This window comes from Gigantopelta aegis, chromosome 6 (assembly GCF_016097555.1).
Source record: "Gigantopelta aegis isolate Gae_Host chromosome 6, Gae_host_genome, whole genome shotgun sequence".
Lineage (NCBI taxonomy): Eukaryota > Metazoa > Mollusca > Gastropoda > Neomphalida > Peltospiridae > Gigantopelta > Gigantopelta aegis.
In genome coordinates this window covers 56,583,534-56,599,668 of record NC_054704.1, presented here as the reverse complement: position 1 = coordinate 56,599,668, position 16,135 = coordinate 56,583,534, and the positions used below count along the sequence as shown (strand labels likewise).

General features: G+C 34.9%; 1 protein-coding gene across 1 annotated transcript in view; it reads right to left on the bottom strand.

Moving 5' to 3' along the window:
* LOC121374639 (very low-density lipoprotein receptor-like) overlaps window positions 1–16,135 on the bottom strand; it is a 51,350-nt gene that overhangs the window by 22,408 nt on the left and 12,807 nt on the right. The window contains exons 4-12 of the mRNA XM_041501747.1: window positions 14,820–14,939; window positions 14,256–14,393; window positions 12,817–13,071; window positions 11,726–11,906; window positions 11,368–11,589; window positions 4,945–5,078; window positions 4,097–4,236; window positions 3,285–3,438; window positions 3,005–3,148 (exon numbers count right to left, since the gene is read on the bottom strand). Coding sequence (XP_041357681.1) covers window positions 3,005–3,148; window positions 3,285–3,438; window positions 4,097–4,236; window positions 4,945–5,078; window positions 11,368–11,589; window positions 11,726–11,906; window positions 12,817–13,071; window positions 14,256–14,393; window positions 14,820–14,939 — 1,488 coding nt within the window. The remainder of the gene's footprint in view (window positions 1–3,004; window positions 3,149–3,284; window positions 3,439–4,096; window positions 4,237–4,944; window positions 5,079–11,367; window positions 11,590–11,725; window positions 11,907–12,816; window positions 13,072–14,255; window positions 14,394–14,819; window positions 14,940–16,135) is intronic.

Here is a 16,135-nt window from a genome sequence, read left to right as displayed (position 1 = left end):
GACGGCGACACAGAAGGGTCCACCCCCGTTGTTGAGCCACCAGCTTTGGTCCCTCCCCCCCGAGCCACCCCTGTCAGTCTCGCCTTCTTCTTAGAAGCAGGTGGGACCGCCCTTGGTCTTGGGTTGCCTCCTCCTCTTACTAGTTGATCTCCTCGGTTTGTCGTCTCCGTAGATCAGCGTCACAACAGCCGAACTCCCATCATGCTGAATACGATACTTGGACAGGTGTCCAAGTTTGCGTGACACGGCCCTAGGGTAAGAGGGGAGAGAGAAATCTCCACTGTAGCAGAACACAACTTCATTGTTCGGATGCTCGGGTAGAAGTGTGTTTCGCAGAAAGGATTTGTTTACCAGTCCGAACAGGTAGTTCATTAACCGATTCACTCCGAGTATCTCTTGCGCTATACACCCATGTCCCAAAAGGTCAATGCACAATATTACAAAATAACATGGGAAAAATACAGCCAGAAGGCTTACCATTAAACATACATTTTGTTTTAATTCTTCACCATTTCCTGAAGTGAATATGTGAACCATAACGTGTCACAATTAGAAACTATAGTGCACCGTGATCAATAAACTCTCACCCGGAAGTCAACTGTGTAGTGAGACCAAAGGGTCCACCAGAATAACTGTGTCCGTGACGTCACAGTTGAATTTACAATATATATATATATATGTGTATGTGTATATGAAGGGTCCACCAGAATAACGTGTGTCAGACTGTCAGTGATGCCACATTTTTAACAAGGTGATATGTTTGAATTGAACTCTGCAATCATGGACTATTTATGGCCAAGAAAGCATGATTTATCAACTAATTCATACAAACAAATTGAAGTGACCACACATAGAAACACACAAATTCATACAAATAAAACTGAAGCGAAAACACACACACATACAAATGCACACACGTGTGTGGCACAACACACACACAGACACAAATTCACACACATATACCCCCCACAAATTCACACACACACACAGAAACACACACACACACACATTCACACACACACACACACATGCAAAGAGTGAATGTATTGTCAAATGAAGCAACACAAGCTATTTTCTTAGTGATAAATAAAAAAAACCTTCTTAAAAGAAGCCGTCAGGTAGTTTGTACATGGTTAAATAGCTGTTGTATTTGTTATTGAAAGTAGTTGGTAGTAATGGTGTTTCCATCCATGCAGAAGAATAAAAAATTTAAAAACCAAATATCAGCTGCAAAAACCAATTACTCTAATAAATAAAAATCTTCTTGCTGTAAGTTAGCAATACCATGATGCAAGTTAGCAATACAATGAAGTAGATAATGTCAGGACTAGTTAATAATACAGTTTGGTTAGTAATATGAAACCAATAATATCTCAATGTTCTCTTTTTTATATTTCTACATACATACATCCTTAACTACCCCAATTCTAATCATGATCCAAACATTTCTTTGATCAACACTTAAGTTCTGAAATACTAAATGCTCTTCTTTGATCTCTTACAGTGATGATGATGATGATAACTAGTTTAACGTGCCCATATACCACTAGGGTTTCGAACATGCCCATCCCGAGTCCGACAAGATCGGTGGCCTGACTCGGGATGGGGGGGGGGGGGGGGGGGGGGGGGGGGGGGGGGGGGGGGGGTGAAAATGGGCAGAATTTTGAAAATAGCAATTAGTAAAAAAGTTAATAAATTAAAGAAAAAAAAGAAAAAGGTTACAAGCCAAAAATAAAAAAGAATTGACTGCTCGGCCGAATATTTATATAATTTGGAGCATTTTAGAAGGACAGTCCAAAATTAAATAAGAGAAAGAAGAGAGGATCAGACTATTTAATAATATTACAAAAAAGAAGTAATTTCGACATAAAATTTTGAACGCAGATCTAAACGTTTAAAGTCCGATCGATATGTCCACGCGAGTGGCCTCGTTAAGGCCGTTTGGGTGCACAGCTTAAAGGGACGAGATGGGTTGCATCCCGTCAAGAAAACCCCTAGATTGACAGTCGATAGACGTTGAAGGTGTAGTGCTGTGCTGAAATACAGATCTTGAGAAGCCGGATCCGTCTGAACGAGTAGAGTATCAGACTAGGGTATAGTCCAGTCGTCATGGGTTGGTATAGTGATGCGGACGGGCCCGACTCCGGAGGATACGAGATGGTATCACTATAAAATAATGTAAAGTCTAGAAAAAGAGTAGTAGGGGCCGACCCCGCTTCCTATTTCTTCTTAGAGTGGGGCGGTCAATCTTCCAGTGCTGCTAGGACAGGCTCGGACATGTAGAGACTAAACGCGAACAACCGTGGCATTCTGCAGAATGGCCGTCATACGAGTCACGAAAAAACAAGTCAACATAGTCAGACGGAGAAAAACGTGGAGGCGAGGAATCTCGCTGAAAAAGAATCCAACCTGGTGGTGCAGACTGTCGAAACGAGAAGCGTTCCAGCGTTCAATCTGTTCCAATGGCCGCATACATCCCAGTAGAAAACTTCATTTCGCTGACAAAAACAACGAAATGAAGGACCCCCAAGTCGAGCACACGAAAGCACGTGCAGTGTGCACAAGCAAAACAAACACGTCTTACCGCGTGGAGCTCCAGACTGGGAATGCTTACAGTGATAAACTCAGTCAGTAAATGAATGTCTAACAAAAACTCAAGCAAAGGTTTATAGTATAACATTGTATACTATGCCAAAATAATTACAGTAAAATTCTAAGAATCTAAACCACCACAGTATTTTGATTTTAACGATGAAACTAGGAGATCTGTAAATAACATATGATTCTAAATTACTCATCTCATGTCTAAGCATTCACATAAAGTCAGTGAAACCCGACTGTATATTAAGAGGCATTTCATTACAGCAATAAACATCCAATACTCAAACTATATATATATATATAGACACACGCACACACATACACACACACACACACATGTATACAAGTGTGCAGATACACTGACATTTATTTCTGCAGCGCATGGATGATAAAAAATACATACCAGCAAGAACACATTTTGTCAAGTCATATGGTAGATGAACAAAGCCATCTGGGCATTCACACGTAAAGTTCATCGAGCCTGTAGCACTGTTAGGGGCAGGCAAACAGAAGTGAGAACATCCACCATTGTTAGATCCACAAACATCTATAACAAAACAAACCAAAATATATTATTATTTAAAAAACGGCATATATCAAATAAAATGTGAAAATAGGAGTAATATACTGATATAAATAAGGAACATTTTGCACTTCACTGTGAAAGATTTCTTTTAACTTACTTGCACTGGTTGGCTGCCTGTACTTGTGAAAGACTTGGACATCCATAGGAGAATGCAAATCCAAGGCAATAGTTTGCACACTGTCTGTGTCGCTACCAAATTTGGTGAATTTACGGACAGACTCGGAAGGCCAATCTGTCCAATACAAATAGTCCTGCAAAACAAAAAATGGGTGATTTGTTACTTTTTTCAAAAAGACATAGTTATTCATTTCAATATAAATTGCTATTCTAAACATTATCACAAGATGATGACATTTAAGAACTCTACATGTTTATTTATTAGTATATTGATGTGTCATGGTAACATAATAATTAACATAAATAATACTGACTGCTACTACTTACTTGGTTTGAACATATGCAATGAAAGACTAAATCAGTTATTAGTGGACAAAAAATTGTGAATGAAGACGATTTTTGTTATGGGAACAGCACAAAGCTTTATCTAACCAATGTCAGACATCAGACATAGACGTGAAAACCATCAAGTAGTTAATTGCTCCCCTAACTTAGATTAATGGGAGCCATTTAAGATATTGATGATGATGATGATAACTGGTTTAAAGTGCCCATATACCACTAGGGTTTCGAACATGCCCATCCCGAGTCCGACCTCCGATAAGATCGGTGGCCTGACTCGGGATGGGGGGTTTAAGATATTAACATTTTGATACCACATAACTTTACAAGCTAAGGGGAGCTAAAAATTACTCCTTGATAACTCACCTTCAATGACGGAGTCTGAGGTCTCAATACACATAAAAAAAAAATTCTGTATTTTATTTTATTTCAAAATCTAATATAACATACCTCAAAGACTGTGATGGCGAACGGGTGATTCAGGTGTACATGGCTGCGCAAAACGACCTTCATATCTCCACCATTCAAGTTGATGCTTGAGATTTTGTGCAGCTTGGCATCTATCCAGTATAATCGCTGATCAACGTAATCTTAAAACAAAGAAATGTGCTCCAAAGTTATAAGTGAATGTGTCAACAAATATTATAGTTACCCTTTATAACTCAGAGATTCACCAGTACTTCTAAGGGTGCCCTATCCCACCCGCAACATTCTACCGACTGTCTGTGAGAAAGACAAATGATCAATTAGAACAAATATCCTGAAAGTATTGCTAAAGCAATACACCAGACCCAAAAATATTTCTTATCTCCCAAATTCAAGGGCCCTAATCTTCAGGCATTGTTGGAAAAAGTCTGGAAAACTATAAATGGGACAGACAGATGGAGATGAAACCTATAGTCCCTTCCAGTTGGACAGGTAGGGACTAAAAATTATTTTCTCAAGGTGTTATCGTTGAATATCTTTACACATTAATATATATATATATATATATATATATATATATATATATATATGTGTGTGTGTTAGGTTTTTCATTTCAATACTAAAACTAGAAAATCTAAATATTATCTGTATTCAAATAAAAGTATGTAACTTGTTGGTACCAATGTTAGTTTTTTAAAAAGAAAGTGATACTGATTCATATATTTGTGTACATACTAAAACAAACTTAATACAGTCAATAGTTACATTCAACCTGCATAAAACAATACATTCAAATTTTGTTATTAACAAGTAGTCCACCCCTGTTGCTCTGAGCAGTTTTCGACTCAATTTAGTAGACTAAACAAACTCACCAATTGTAAGACCATTCGGCCAAATGATATCATGTGTATTATCATCAGCCTCAATAATTGAAACACGTCCTTGACCATTCATTCCACACCTTTCAATTTTGGCTTTGTTTCCCCAGTCGGTCCAGTACATGTAACTGAAAAATTATTACAGCAAATAAATAGACTCCCTTTGAAAAATATATCAACAATAGTAATAATAGTCGGTCTCGTGGAGTCGCCACCTTATTTAATAATAATTTTGGTTATAAAACACATAAGTATTATGCAGATAACAATGGCAATGATGATAGATATTACTATTAAAGATTTTCGATTTACCCTAGTTAACTTATATGGACCTAACAGTGACCAGCCTAATTTCTTCACAACTATTACGGACAAAATTAAGGAATTTGGTAATAATTATTTAGTTGTTGGTGATTTTAACCTTATTTTACAAAAATCATTCGATGCTTATAATTATCAAAATATAAATAATCCTCGAGCCAGAGAATAAGTTTTACAAATGATGGGTGAACTAGATCTGGTTGATGTATTGCTCAATCACATGGAGAAGAAGAAATCCCATTAAACAAGCTCGGCTTGACTTTTTTTTTGATCTCACAAAATCTGTATCCTTTTGTTATCGACACAAATATAACTTCAGGTTATAGATCAGATCATTCTTTGATAAGCTTAAAAGTGAACTTAACTAACCAACAAAAAAGTAACACATACTGAAAATTTAATAACTCTCTACTGGGTGATAAAGAATACGTAAAGGTGGTCATGGAAGTAATTTCTAACGTAGTGCAGCAATATGCAGCCAAACAAAATGAACAAACATCACTAGAAGATATATCTCAATCTGAAATTAATTTTAACATTAACGATCAGTTGTTTATGGAAGTGTTGCTTATGGAGATCCGGGGTAAAACAATTTTTTATGCCTCTTTTATAAAGAAACAAACAAATAAACTTGAAGAGATTTTAAACGTGGAAATAAACAAATTGGAAAATAACATAGGCAATATTGATTTTGACCTGCTAGAAGCAGAAAAAACAAGAGTTAGAAAATATAAGAAGGAAAAAGATGGAAGGCATTCTAATACGTTCTAGGGCCAAATGGATCGACGAGGGAGAGAAAATTAATAAATATTTTTGCAATTTAGAAAACAGAAACTTCGTGAGCAAATCTATGACTAAAATTGTATCAGACAATGGTACTATTGTAACAGACACACGAGTTAAATGTATGGAAGCTAAGACATTTTATGAAACGTTGTTTTCATCAAAAGAACTTGTAATTCTAAAGTACGATCTTGATTCCATTTTTTCAAAACATTTCGCAGTAAACAAATTAAATGATGAAGAAGCAAATTCCCTTGAAGGAGAAATTACTTATGATAAATTGTTAAATGCTTCAAAAAACACAAAAAATAATAAGAGCCCTGGCACAGTTGGATTTACCTACGAATTTTATAAAATTTTCTGGAAAGATATTGGCACCAACTTACTAAGATCAATAAATGAAGGTTTTAAAAAAGGTGAACTTTCTGTCACTCAAAAGCAAGGAATTATTACGTGTATCCCTAAAGGTGATAAACCAATTTTTATTTTTTTAAATTGGCATCCAATCTCTCTCTTGAACTGCTCTCTTAAAGGAGAGGACAATTAAGGCATTTGGCCTGGTATGCATATTCAATGATATATAATGCACATTATTGCTTAATATCAACACGTATAATCGTATAGTTAATTAATAAAACGGTTAAATGTGACGGCTATTATATATAACAGGCGCAGCCATTTTGTACCATCCCAGTGAGTACGCCCTCTGGCGAGCTGGTGGTTACGTAATACTTAACGCGTAACGTCAGGAATGAGCCTTAGAACTAGAGAAACACAATCTACCTGGTTTTTGCGGGATGATAAATAACAATAGATTGCAGTGTTCTGTAATAATACACATCCCAGTAAGCCAGCAATAAGTATATCCAGCACTACATATATTATTTTTCAATACAAAATAAAATACCATTGTCAAAGTGGCTACACAACAAGTCGAAACAATTAACAATGTTTTGCCCATGCATTAACCTACGTACTGAAATGATACACGGAGTGTTTTCTTAGTTAATTGATCTATGCTGTTAGTTGCTTCTACCTGTGATTCCTGATTGGTAGGTGTGTATTTGATTGGTAACCAGACAAGCCAATTAATTGACGCTGTCTAGACACAAAAATACATACCGGTATTGTGGAATATTACCTGTCTCCCCTAAAATTGTAATGGACATAGTTTATTACTGTAAATAGTTCTGTAAAACTATTGATTAAGTAGACTTTTCAATCTAAAACCACAGAACTGACCAATTACGTAGTTCCAAAGAAAAGAAAATTATCACTTGGGTATCGTGGGTTGTCATTTTTACTCCAACGTAGCATATCAATAGGCCTAATAGTGTACATTTTACCTTTGGATTATTAAACAGAGAAAAATACTATAACCCCATTTTGTTCCGTTAATGCAACTTGAAATATATTTAGTTAAATAGTTTATTATATTATTACGTCAGTTATGCTGTTTTACAAGTTGGGTTGATCAAAGAGAAGCGCCTTGTCGAAAATTACTGCTTTTGTTTACACTGTACATACAGGAGATGGTCAGGAGCTGACGTCACTTCACCCCAAGTGATCCCACCGGACGTCACAAAAACGAAACAAAATGGCTGCCCCCAGTCAGCAGGAATAATCATGTTTTTTTATTAACTCTAAAATTACGCGTTTTTCATTTGCTAAAGTGTCAGTATGTGTTGGTAGTCCGGGTATGCATCTTTCCAACACATAACAATCTTGTTGGAGTTGACCCTACCTTTAAACTACTGTCTTCAGTCATTGCTGAACGTCTAAAAAAGGTTCTTCCAAAATTAATTAGTCGAGACCAAACTGGTTTCATAGTAAATAAATATATTGGTGATAACATTCATTTAATATATGATTTGTTGGTTAATACTGAATTATTTAATATTCCAGGGATGCTATTTTTAGTAGATTTTGAAAAAGCCTTTGATTCAGTATCCTGGTCCTTCATTGAAAATACTTTAACTTTTTTCGGCTTTGGAAATGACATAAGAAGATGGATCCAAACATTACATAAAATTATTAAATCTTATATATATATTAACAAATAAAAATAACATTATAAAGGCTGAATCAAAATGGGAAGAATTATTTCATTCCGATATCAACTGGACAAAAATATATTCAAAGCCGTTTAAGACAACCCCAGATACAAAGTTAAGATGGTTTCAGTGCAGGTTACTACATAGAATTATTACAACTAATCTGTTTCTATTAAAAATCAACAAAACTGATAATAATCTTTGTACATTTTGTAAAGGCACTCCAGAAACTATAGTGCATCTTTTTTGGGAGTGTATTCCAGCCAAAACATTTTGAAATGCTTTTGTCCAGCTGATACACGATAACTGTTCACACATTTATAACTTGTCTCTTGATGCCGAATCGATTCTTCTTGGTGAAAATAATAAAACATTAACAGATGATATTTTTTATCTCTTTTTATTACTTTCAAAGTTCTTTATTTACAAATGTAAAGTAACCGATACATTACCAAATATTAAACATTTCAAATATGTTCTAAAATCAAGATATATAATTGAACGAAACATTCATCACAGTAAAGGTTTACACCATAAATTCCAAACAAAATGGGCTATGTATCATAATTTATGTAATATGTAGCCAGGCAATAATTGGACAGAATTTTATAGTAATATTTTGTTTTTTGTGTGTGCTTGTATTTCGATTGTCATATACATGCTAGATATACAACCCAATTATAATGGTGTATGTTTTTGTGGGGTTTTTATAATGCAATGTTGTATGTGTATATATTAATGTATGTATGTAGGTGCAGGGCTCGCGCTGTCGGTAGCCAAATTAGCCATTGGCTAATTTTTACAAAAAATTGCTAATAAAATTTGCAAGTGGCTAAAATTTTGGCTAAGCAATTTTCTGTCTTCTGATGTGAACAAACGGTTACATAATCTATCCGACACCTTAAACATAATAATACTACCAAATATTCAATTAGCGTAATAGCGATCTCGCGACCGGTAACAAGAAACGGTGTCATGCAGAATACAGCGTAGGCCTTATGATGTTTGCGTATTTTAATAATCACGGTTATTAATTTTAATGGCATGCATTCAGCATGTATGACAGCAATGTCTGGAAGATATGTAGCTTGTTATTTTTACTTTGTAAAATCTTTGAACCAAAGTAATAAAAACAGACCGACAATGTGTGTCAATTTGAATACACATGCCAGTTCAGGGCCGAAAGACATGTAGGCCATCTCAAGGGCCGAGTTCAGCCAGACCGAGCGAAAACAAAACGTTCGCTAGACTGGTTTGTGCGCTTCACGTTAAACCAGATGGATACGACGAACACCAATCAAATATTTCGCGAATGTTAGGAAGAACGTTTGTTGGCTGAACTGAGGACAGCTCTCGGTGGAATATACGTCACGCTTCAGTCAGCCGACACCCGCGTGTCAAGAGACATCGTTGCGGACATTAAACAATACGATTACGCAAAAGTAAATCTTGATGTAAATTTGTAGAAAAACAATAGTTATTTGCATCAATGAATACCTAACTGCAGTTTTTGTTAATTTCGTACCCATGCAGATCGTGATCGCCGGAAATGAACATGCAGTATTTAAATTTTGTAAGCAGAAATCACAACAAGCATTTAACACAACGCTGAAATCAACCGCAACAACATGGCACAAATTATGAAATTGTTTGGGGTGGGGAATTGACGGGTCACTTAAAAAAAAAGCAAAGAAAAATAATAAATTGAAACTAACATAAAGATTGCTATTTAAAGAAATAATGAGCTCTATATATAAAAAAAAAAAAGCTCTCAAATTTTTATTTGGGAAAAAAGGAAGAAAGAAAAAAAAAAAACCCACCATCCAATCCATATTTCTGTATGTTTGTTAATTTAATGTCATAGGCCTTAGAAGTAGGGGTGGGTGTATGGGGTACTGGCTTCAAACTCTGAAGATATTGCATAACCCCATCCCAACCCCACCCCCGCTGAAAAATCAAAGTAATATATTAACTGCCCCTACCCCCATTGTGGTTTTGTTATTCCTATTTATTCCAGTTTGTACACAATTAGCTGAAAAAAGATACATTTTCATATTCATATATAAATACTCAATACAGTACTGCGTAAAACAAATTTGGCTAAAGCATTTTCAATATGGCTAATAAAAATTCCATTTGGCTAATATTTTGGCTACAGGTATTTTTGATCCAGGGTGAGCCCTGTAGGTGTGGATGGATGTATGAGTCTGAATATGTATGTCAATGTACATCAATATGTAAATATACCTTTTTCATCTTAATGTCTATATATGTGTGTGCGTGTGTGTAATGGAAGGAATATTTTAATAAATAAATAAAAAAAATAAAAAATAAAAAAATAATAAAAAATATATCAACAATAGTTGAACTGTAATGGTACCAGTAGTGATTTGTTATCTTGTCTTCGTAATCATATACCAGCCTCGGTGGCGTCGTGGTTAGGCCATCAGTCTACAGGCTGGTAGGTACTGGGTTCGGATCCCAGTCGAGGCATGGGATTTTCAATCCAGATACTGACTCCAAACCCTCAGTGAGTGCAACACAAGGCTCAATGGGTAGGTGTAATTTACTGTAAACCACTTGCACCGACCAGTGATCCATAACTGGTTCAACAAAGGCCATGGTTTGTGCTATCCTGTCTGTGGGAAGCGCAAATAAAAGATACCCTTGCTGCTAATTGGAAAGAGTAGCCCATGTAGTGGCAACAGCGGGTTTCCTCTCAAAATCTATGTGGTCCTTAACCATATGTCTGATGCCATATAACCGTAAATAAAATGTGTTGAGTACGTCGTTAAATAAAACATGTCTTTCTTTCTTTCGTAATCATGTCAACAGACAAAGGAATTTTAAAATTAACAAAAAGCTGTTGGTAATCAAAATGTTGAAAACAGTTTGCTCCATGATTAACTTTTCCCCCATTACTAAAAGACTTCACTTTTAAGTCTTAAACATGATCATCGACAGGGTTGCTAATAGCACAATATCATTTGTATGTATACAAAGTCTCCAAAATTAAGCTACCTTGAATTGTTTTTAGATGCTAGACTAATGGCAAATGAAAAACACAAACTAGAAATCAACAATGCATGTCACCATATATTGTTTTTAAAAACATTGTTAGAAAACCTTCCCCATGTGACCAATTCAATGAGTGTAAATAAAAATGGATATGCACAACTATAAATCATGACCATTAACTAATCATATTTACAATATTCATTACAAATTTAAGCCACTAATAATAATTTGGTCCACTTACCCATTTTGCGGATCAACAACAATGGCACGAGGTTCATCAAGATCTGTGTCCACGAGAGTCTTTCTCATTGAGCCATCCATCGTAGATACCTGGATGCGATCTAGGCCGGTATCCGTCCAGTAGATGTGTTTGTAAATCCAATCTACAGCCAGGCCATCGGGAGTCTGAACAGTCTCATTATCAGCTACAACTTTTACATCCGATATATTGTCAAAATTGGCCCTAAAACAAAATGTGTATGTTCAGAGAGTGATGTTAACAACACTTTCACAAGGATAAAGAATACAAACCAGCAAGAAAAAATACATAGAAGACAAAAGCATACACAGTGAAGTCATTATCAGCTTGTGTTACTTACTTAAGTACTTGTTCAACAGCAACGTCTGTCCAGAACAGCATATTATCATCATAGTCAAAGTCCATGGCAATTGCACCAAACACTTTTTCTTCGCTGACCAAAAGTGTGTAGTGATAGGTTTCCAAATTAATCTTCCTCAAATCCTTGCGAGCAGCCAGTAGTAGTTCAGGACTTCTTGGCCCTGAAGGAAACAGAAATAAAAAATTCCATAGACAACACTTTCACAATAAAATAAAATCAATTATAGAAACATTCTGTTAAACAATTTCTTGAATCCTAAAATAAACAATATGTACTTCCTTGTCAAATGTACCGGGGTGCTAGACATTCCACTGGAACTGCTACCAAATGAATATAAAAATGAAATTGCCACCAAATGAATACTTATGTTCCACATATTAACATTAGCAAATACATGTACCTGGCATACACAACTTGTATAAATTGATAGAGAACATTTCCTACTGTGTCAAATATCTAGTACTTAGAATACTCCAACTGACAATTTGTATACACATATACTCACATACCAAAGCAGCTTTCGAAATAAGTCATATCTGACAGGTAAGGTCTTGTATTGGTTGTCTCGGAATTGTGCTACATGTATAACAGATTCTTTGTTTGCAATCAAGTTTTTGCTCACCATGCATAGTTTTTACAATTTTCTGAAGCAAATGCACTTACTGTAAGAAATAATATCCAAACAAAATAACATGTTTCTAATTATATTTTTTGCATTTCTTATGATGGTAACAACTCTTACTGACAGTCATAATTGTATTAACATCTCGCAGGATAGGAACTAAATGAGTCCTACTTAACATCCAAATGCACTAACATTTAGTGACCTAATTTTTTTTTTTATCAAGTACGATTCTTTAGTATGATCCCTTCATCTGGTGTTTAGTATTACCCATTCCGATCGGCAATGTGTTTTGCTTTCCAGTTGAAAATTTGCAACTAAAGTGTGGTATCCGAATCAGTTACAAATGTGAAATACTACATAACCTATTAATGGGTAACGCAGACTATAGCTTATTTTGAGGGCTGCAAAAGTGAAAATTGTAGAAAACCAAGTCTAAGAACCTTACCGTCTGCTTTGCAGTAGCGATGATCCTTGAGTGTGTATCCATGCACGCATGAACACTTGTAACCACCCTTGGTGTTGTCACAGTTCTGAGAGCAAGATCCAAATATCTTGCACTCATCAATATCTTTGCAAGTAGTAGTCGAACCATTCATCAGCCTGTAACCATTATAACACTCACACACATGCGTGTGTTCACGGAACTTGTTCACACACTTTTGATTGCAGCCTCCATTATTTAAGTCACATGGGTTGGTTTCTGTAAAAAAAACAAAAAATTGCAACATATATATCTACCTTTGCAAGCTGGGCTTCATTTTTATACCATTTTTGTTAATTTAAAACCCTCAGCAAATCAACAAAATACATACAGGTACATTAGAAGAAAATCTCTAAAGACTAACGTCATAATAAAATTATTAACTACGAGCTATACGTTTTAAATCTTTTCACTGTATACTTTGTATTCGCAGTAACAAGTAAAAAGTGGTATTCCTACTTTTGCTTTCAAGTAAGTATCGGAAACAAGTCTTACAAAATACATATGCTAAATTTTCCGAATCTTTATTCGAAAACAAGGATGACATCTTTATTCATTATGTGAGATCATTCATTATCATTTTCTTTACACAGTGGCAGACAGGGAGAATCCTCACACATTAAGTCACTATTTTAAGATCATTTTTCCTTTTAGCCAAAAAGCAATTTTAATGCAGAATTTTCACTGATATTTATGAATTTGAAATCGCCTTCATTAGAAATAAAAACAATGAAAAAAAAAGGAGTAAAATTCCAGGACTTTCCAGGGGGTTAATTCATTTTTCCAGGAGTTTTAAGCACTTTCCATGATGAAAATAAAATTTAAGCACTTTCCAGGGTTTTCCAGGATGCGTGTGAACCCTGTGAAAAGCTGGGAATACAAAATAAAAACTTTAACATGCTTATCGAGTAACAATGGGAAAGCAGTGTTTACAATCCATCAAGTGTCAATAATAATTTATCGGGATGTGACCATAAGACTACAGTATACTGTTCACAACATTCATCAACTACAAAAACATACAACATTCTTCAACGTACCATTTATATCTGGAGAAGCTTTAAAGAAAAGAAGATAAATGAATATTCTGGGTTGTTCAGGGTTCAGTTTTCAACAATGAACTTTAACATAATACTCCAGCAATTTTAAATGCTGATCATGCATTAATCAGTAATAATAGCAGCTTCAAGCAAGAATTTGAAATCCCAAAGAGGAATTGGCTCATGCCCAAACAAAATGAAATAATTTTCCCAAATGCCACTAAATTAATTATAATCATTCAAATTATATATAAACTGCAGAACACAGATCAAAATTACCATAATGTGAACCTTGGCCAATAGTTAAAACATCTTAATAATAAATTTAATATACATAAAATAAAATGGAAATTATAAACCTACCAGGACACATGCTATCCAGTTCATCCATGAAGTTGGCACAGTTTTTGATGCCATTGCAAACTTGTTCATGAGGAATGCATTCGGAGCCATCATTGTTACAATCAAACTCATCCTCACTACACTGAGAAGCTTTTGATGCTGAAATAAAAACAATTAAAATTAAATTGTGGTCATACAGATCACAAAATCATTAAATAAAATTTAAAATATTTACAGAAAATATCTGGTATAGATACAATATCAGTTTCTTCAATAAATGATATTTATAATATCTGAAACACTTAAAATATGCAAATGTGCCCCACATCTATTCTAAATTATATTTATGATGCCTATATGCAGGGTCAAAGGACCAAACATGATTTTGGTTAAAAATATCAGCCAACAGTTCGTTTTATTTATGTTAACTATCATTTTGTCAATGTTTTGGAATGAAGGTAGCGACAGCTTTTGTCTCTAGTTTTTAACATAATGTATCTTAAATTGAAACAAAAGAAAAATTACACCAGCCATCAAATAAATATGGCTCAACTCGAATGGAAAAATTGTAGACAAGAAACGTACGGCAATTTAATTCATCAGATCCATCCAGACAGTCTTTGTCTCCATTACACTTCAGTCTGCTGTTAATGCAGTAGCCTTCTGTTACACACTTGAACTGATCTTCTCGACATGTGGTCTCCTCTTCAAAACAAACAAAACAAAATAATCATGCATACTCTCAACAAGTAATTGAAACAGATACAATTAAAACCACTTAACCGTCCTTGGCTTTTGAAATTACCTTAAATAATACTCAGATACTTTGATGCACACAATTATAGATACCTTTCCAGTGTTAGATGGTTTAATGAACATGCAGATAAAAATGTTTAGGAATCAACTTGTCTTGAATTCATGATTGGGATAGTTGAGATGGGAAAAAACCATTGGTTCTGAGGGGGTGGTTCAATTAGAACTATGACCCAAGCATCTCAGGTGTGCACTACCGACTGAATTAAATCCCTCATATTTAAAAATAATAATAATAACTTGTTAAATGTAGGCCTACACTTAGTTCAATTGATAGTTTTGGTTGGGACATTGACATACATGTGACATTTTTAATTCAACAATTACGCAACCTCCTTCCCTCAACATTTTGCAACACGTCATTTGACCTACCACTACAAATGGCTCTGACATCTATGTCAAGTCAGCGTTACGTTATTAATCTAGAATGGTCCCAATGTTATTGATAAAAAATATATATTAAAACTCCGACAAAATTTGTCTTTACAAAGGATTTCCTTTTTAACTAATAAACTACGGTGTCACCTTTTTTGTATTTTGAATTATTTTTGAAGTCAACAATTTTCTAGCAATGCAATCGGGGAATATTTACACCTAAGCAACCATGTTCTACATGTAAAACAACCCTTAATGGCATATGATAATTATAGATTTGTGTTTCATTGTATTACTGTGACATTGACATACATGACCTTTATAACATTAACTGTTTGGACATCGCAATGTTTATTCCCCCATTGTATTTTTATGTTTTTCATAATATGTCCCCCCCCCCCCCCCCTGGTTTATTTCCAACAAAATGACTTCACACATATTTTTGTTTATTTTATTTTACTACATTCTTATTTATTGACAAAATTTTTGCCATAATATAGTAGGTGAGGTTGAGTGAATAACCATTACATGTTTGGAAGTCCCGCTCGGGTGTGACCTATTTTGACAGATTTCTTTCATAACAAGTGTTGCATTTCCTGTAAATACAGTGTTATAGGTTACTGCAGTTAGTTTGCAGTTTGATAAGTTACATATTTCCTAAATATGGGTTTAGAACAGATAATCGATAAATATACACTGTATGTCCAAAAGGG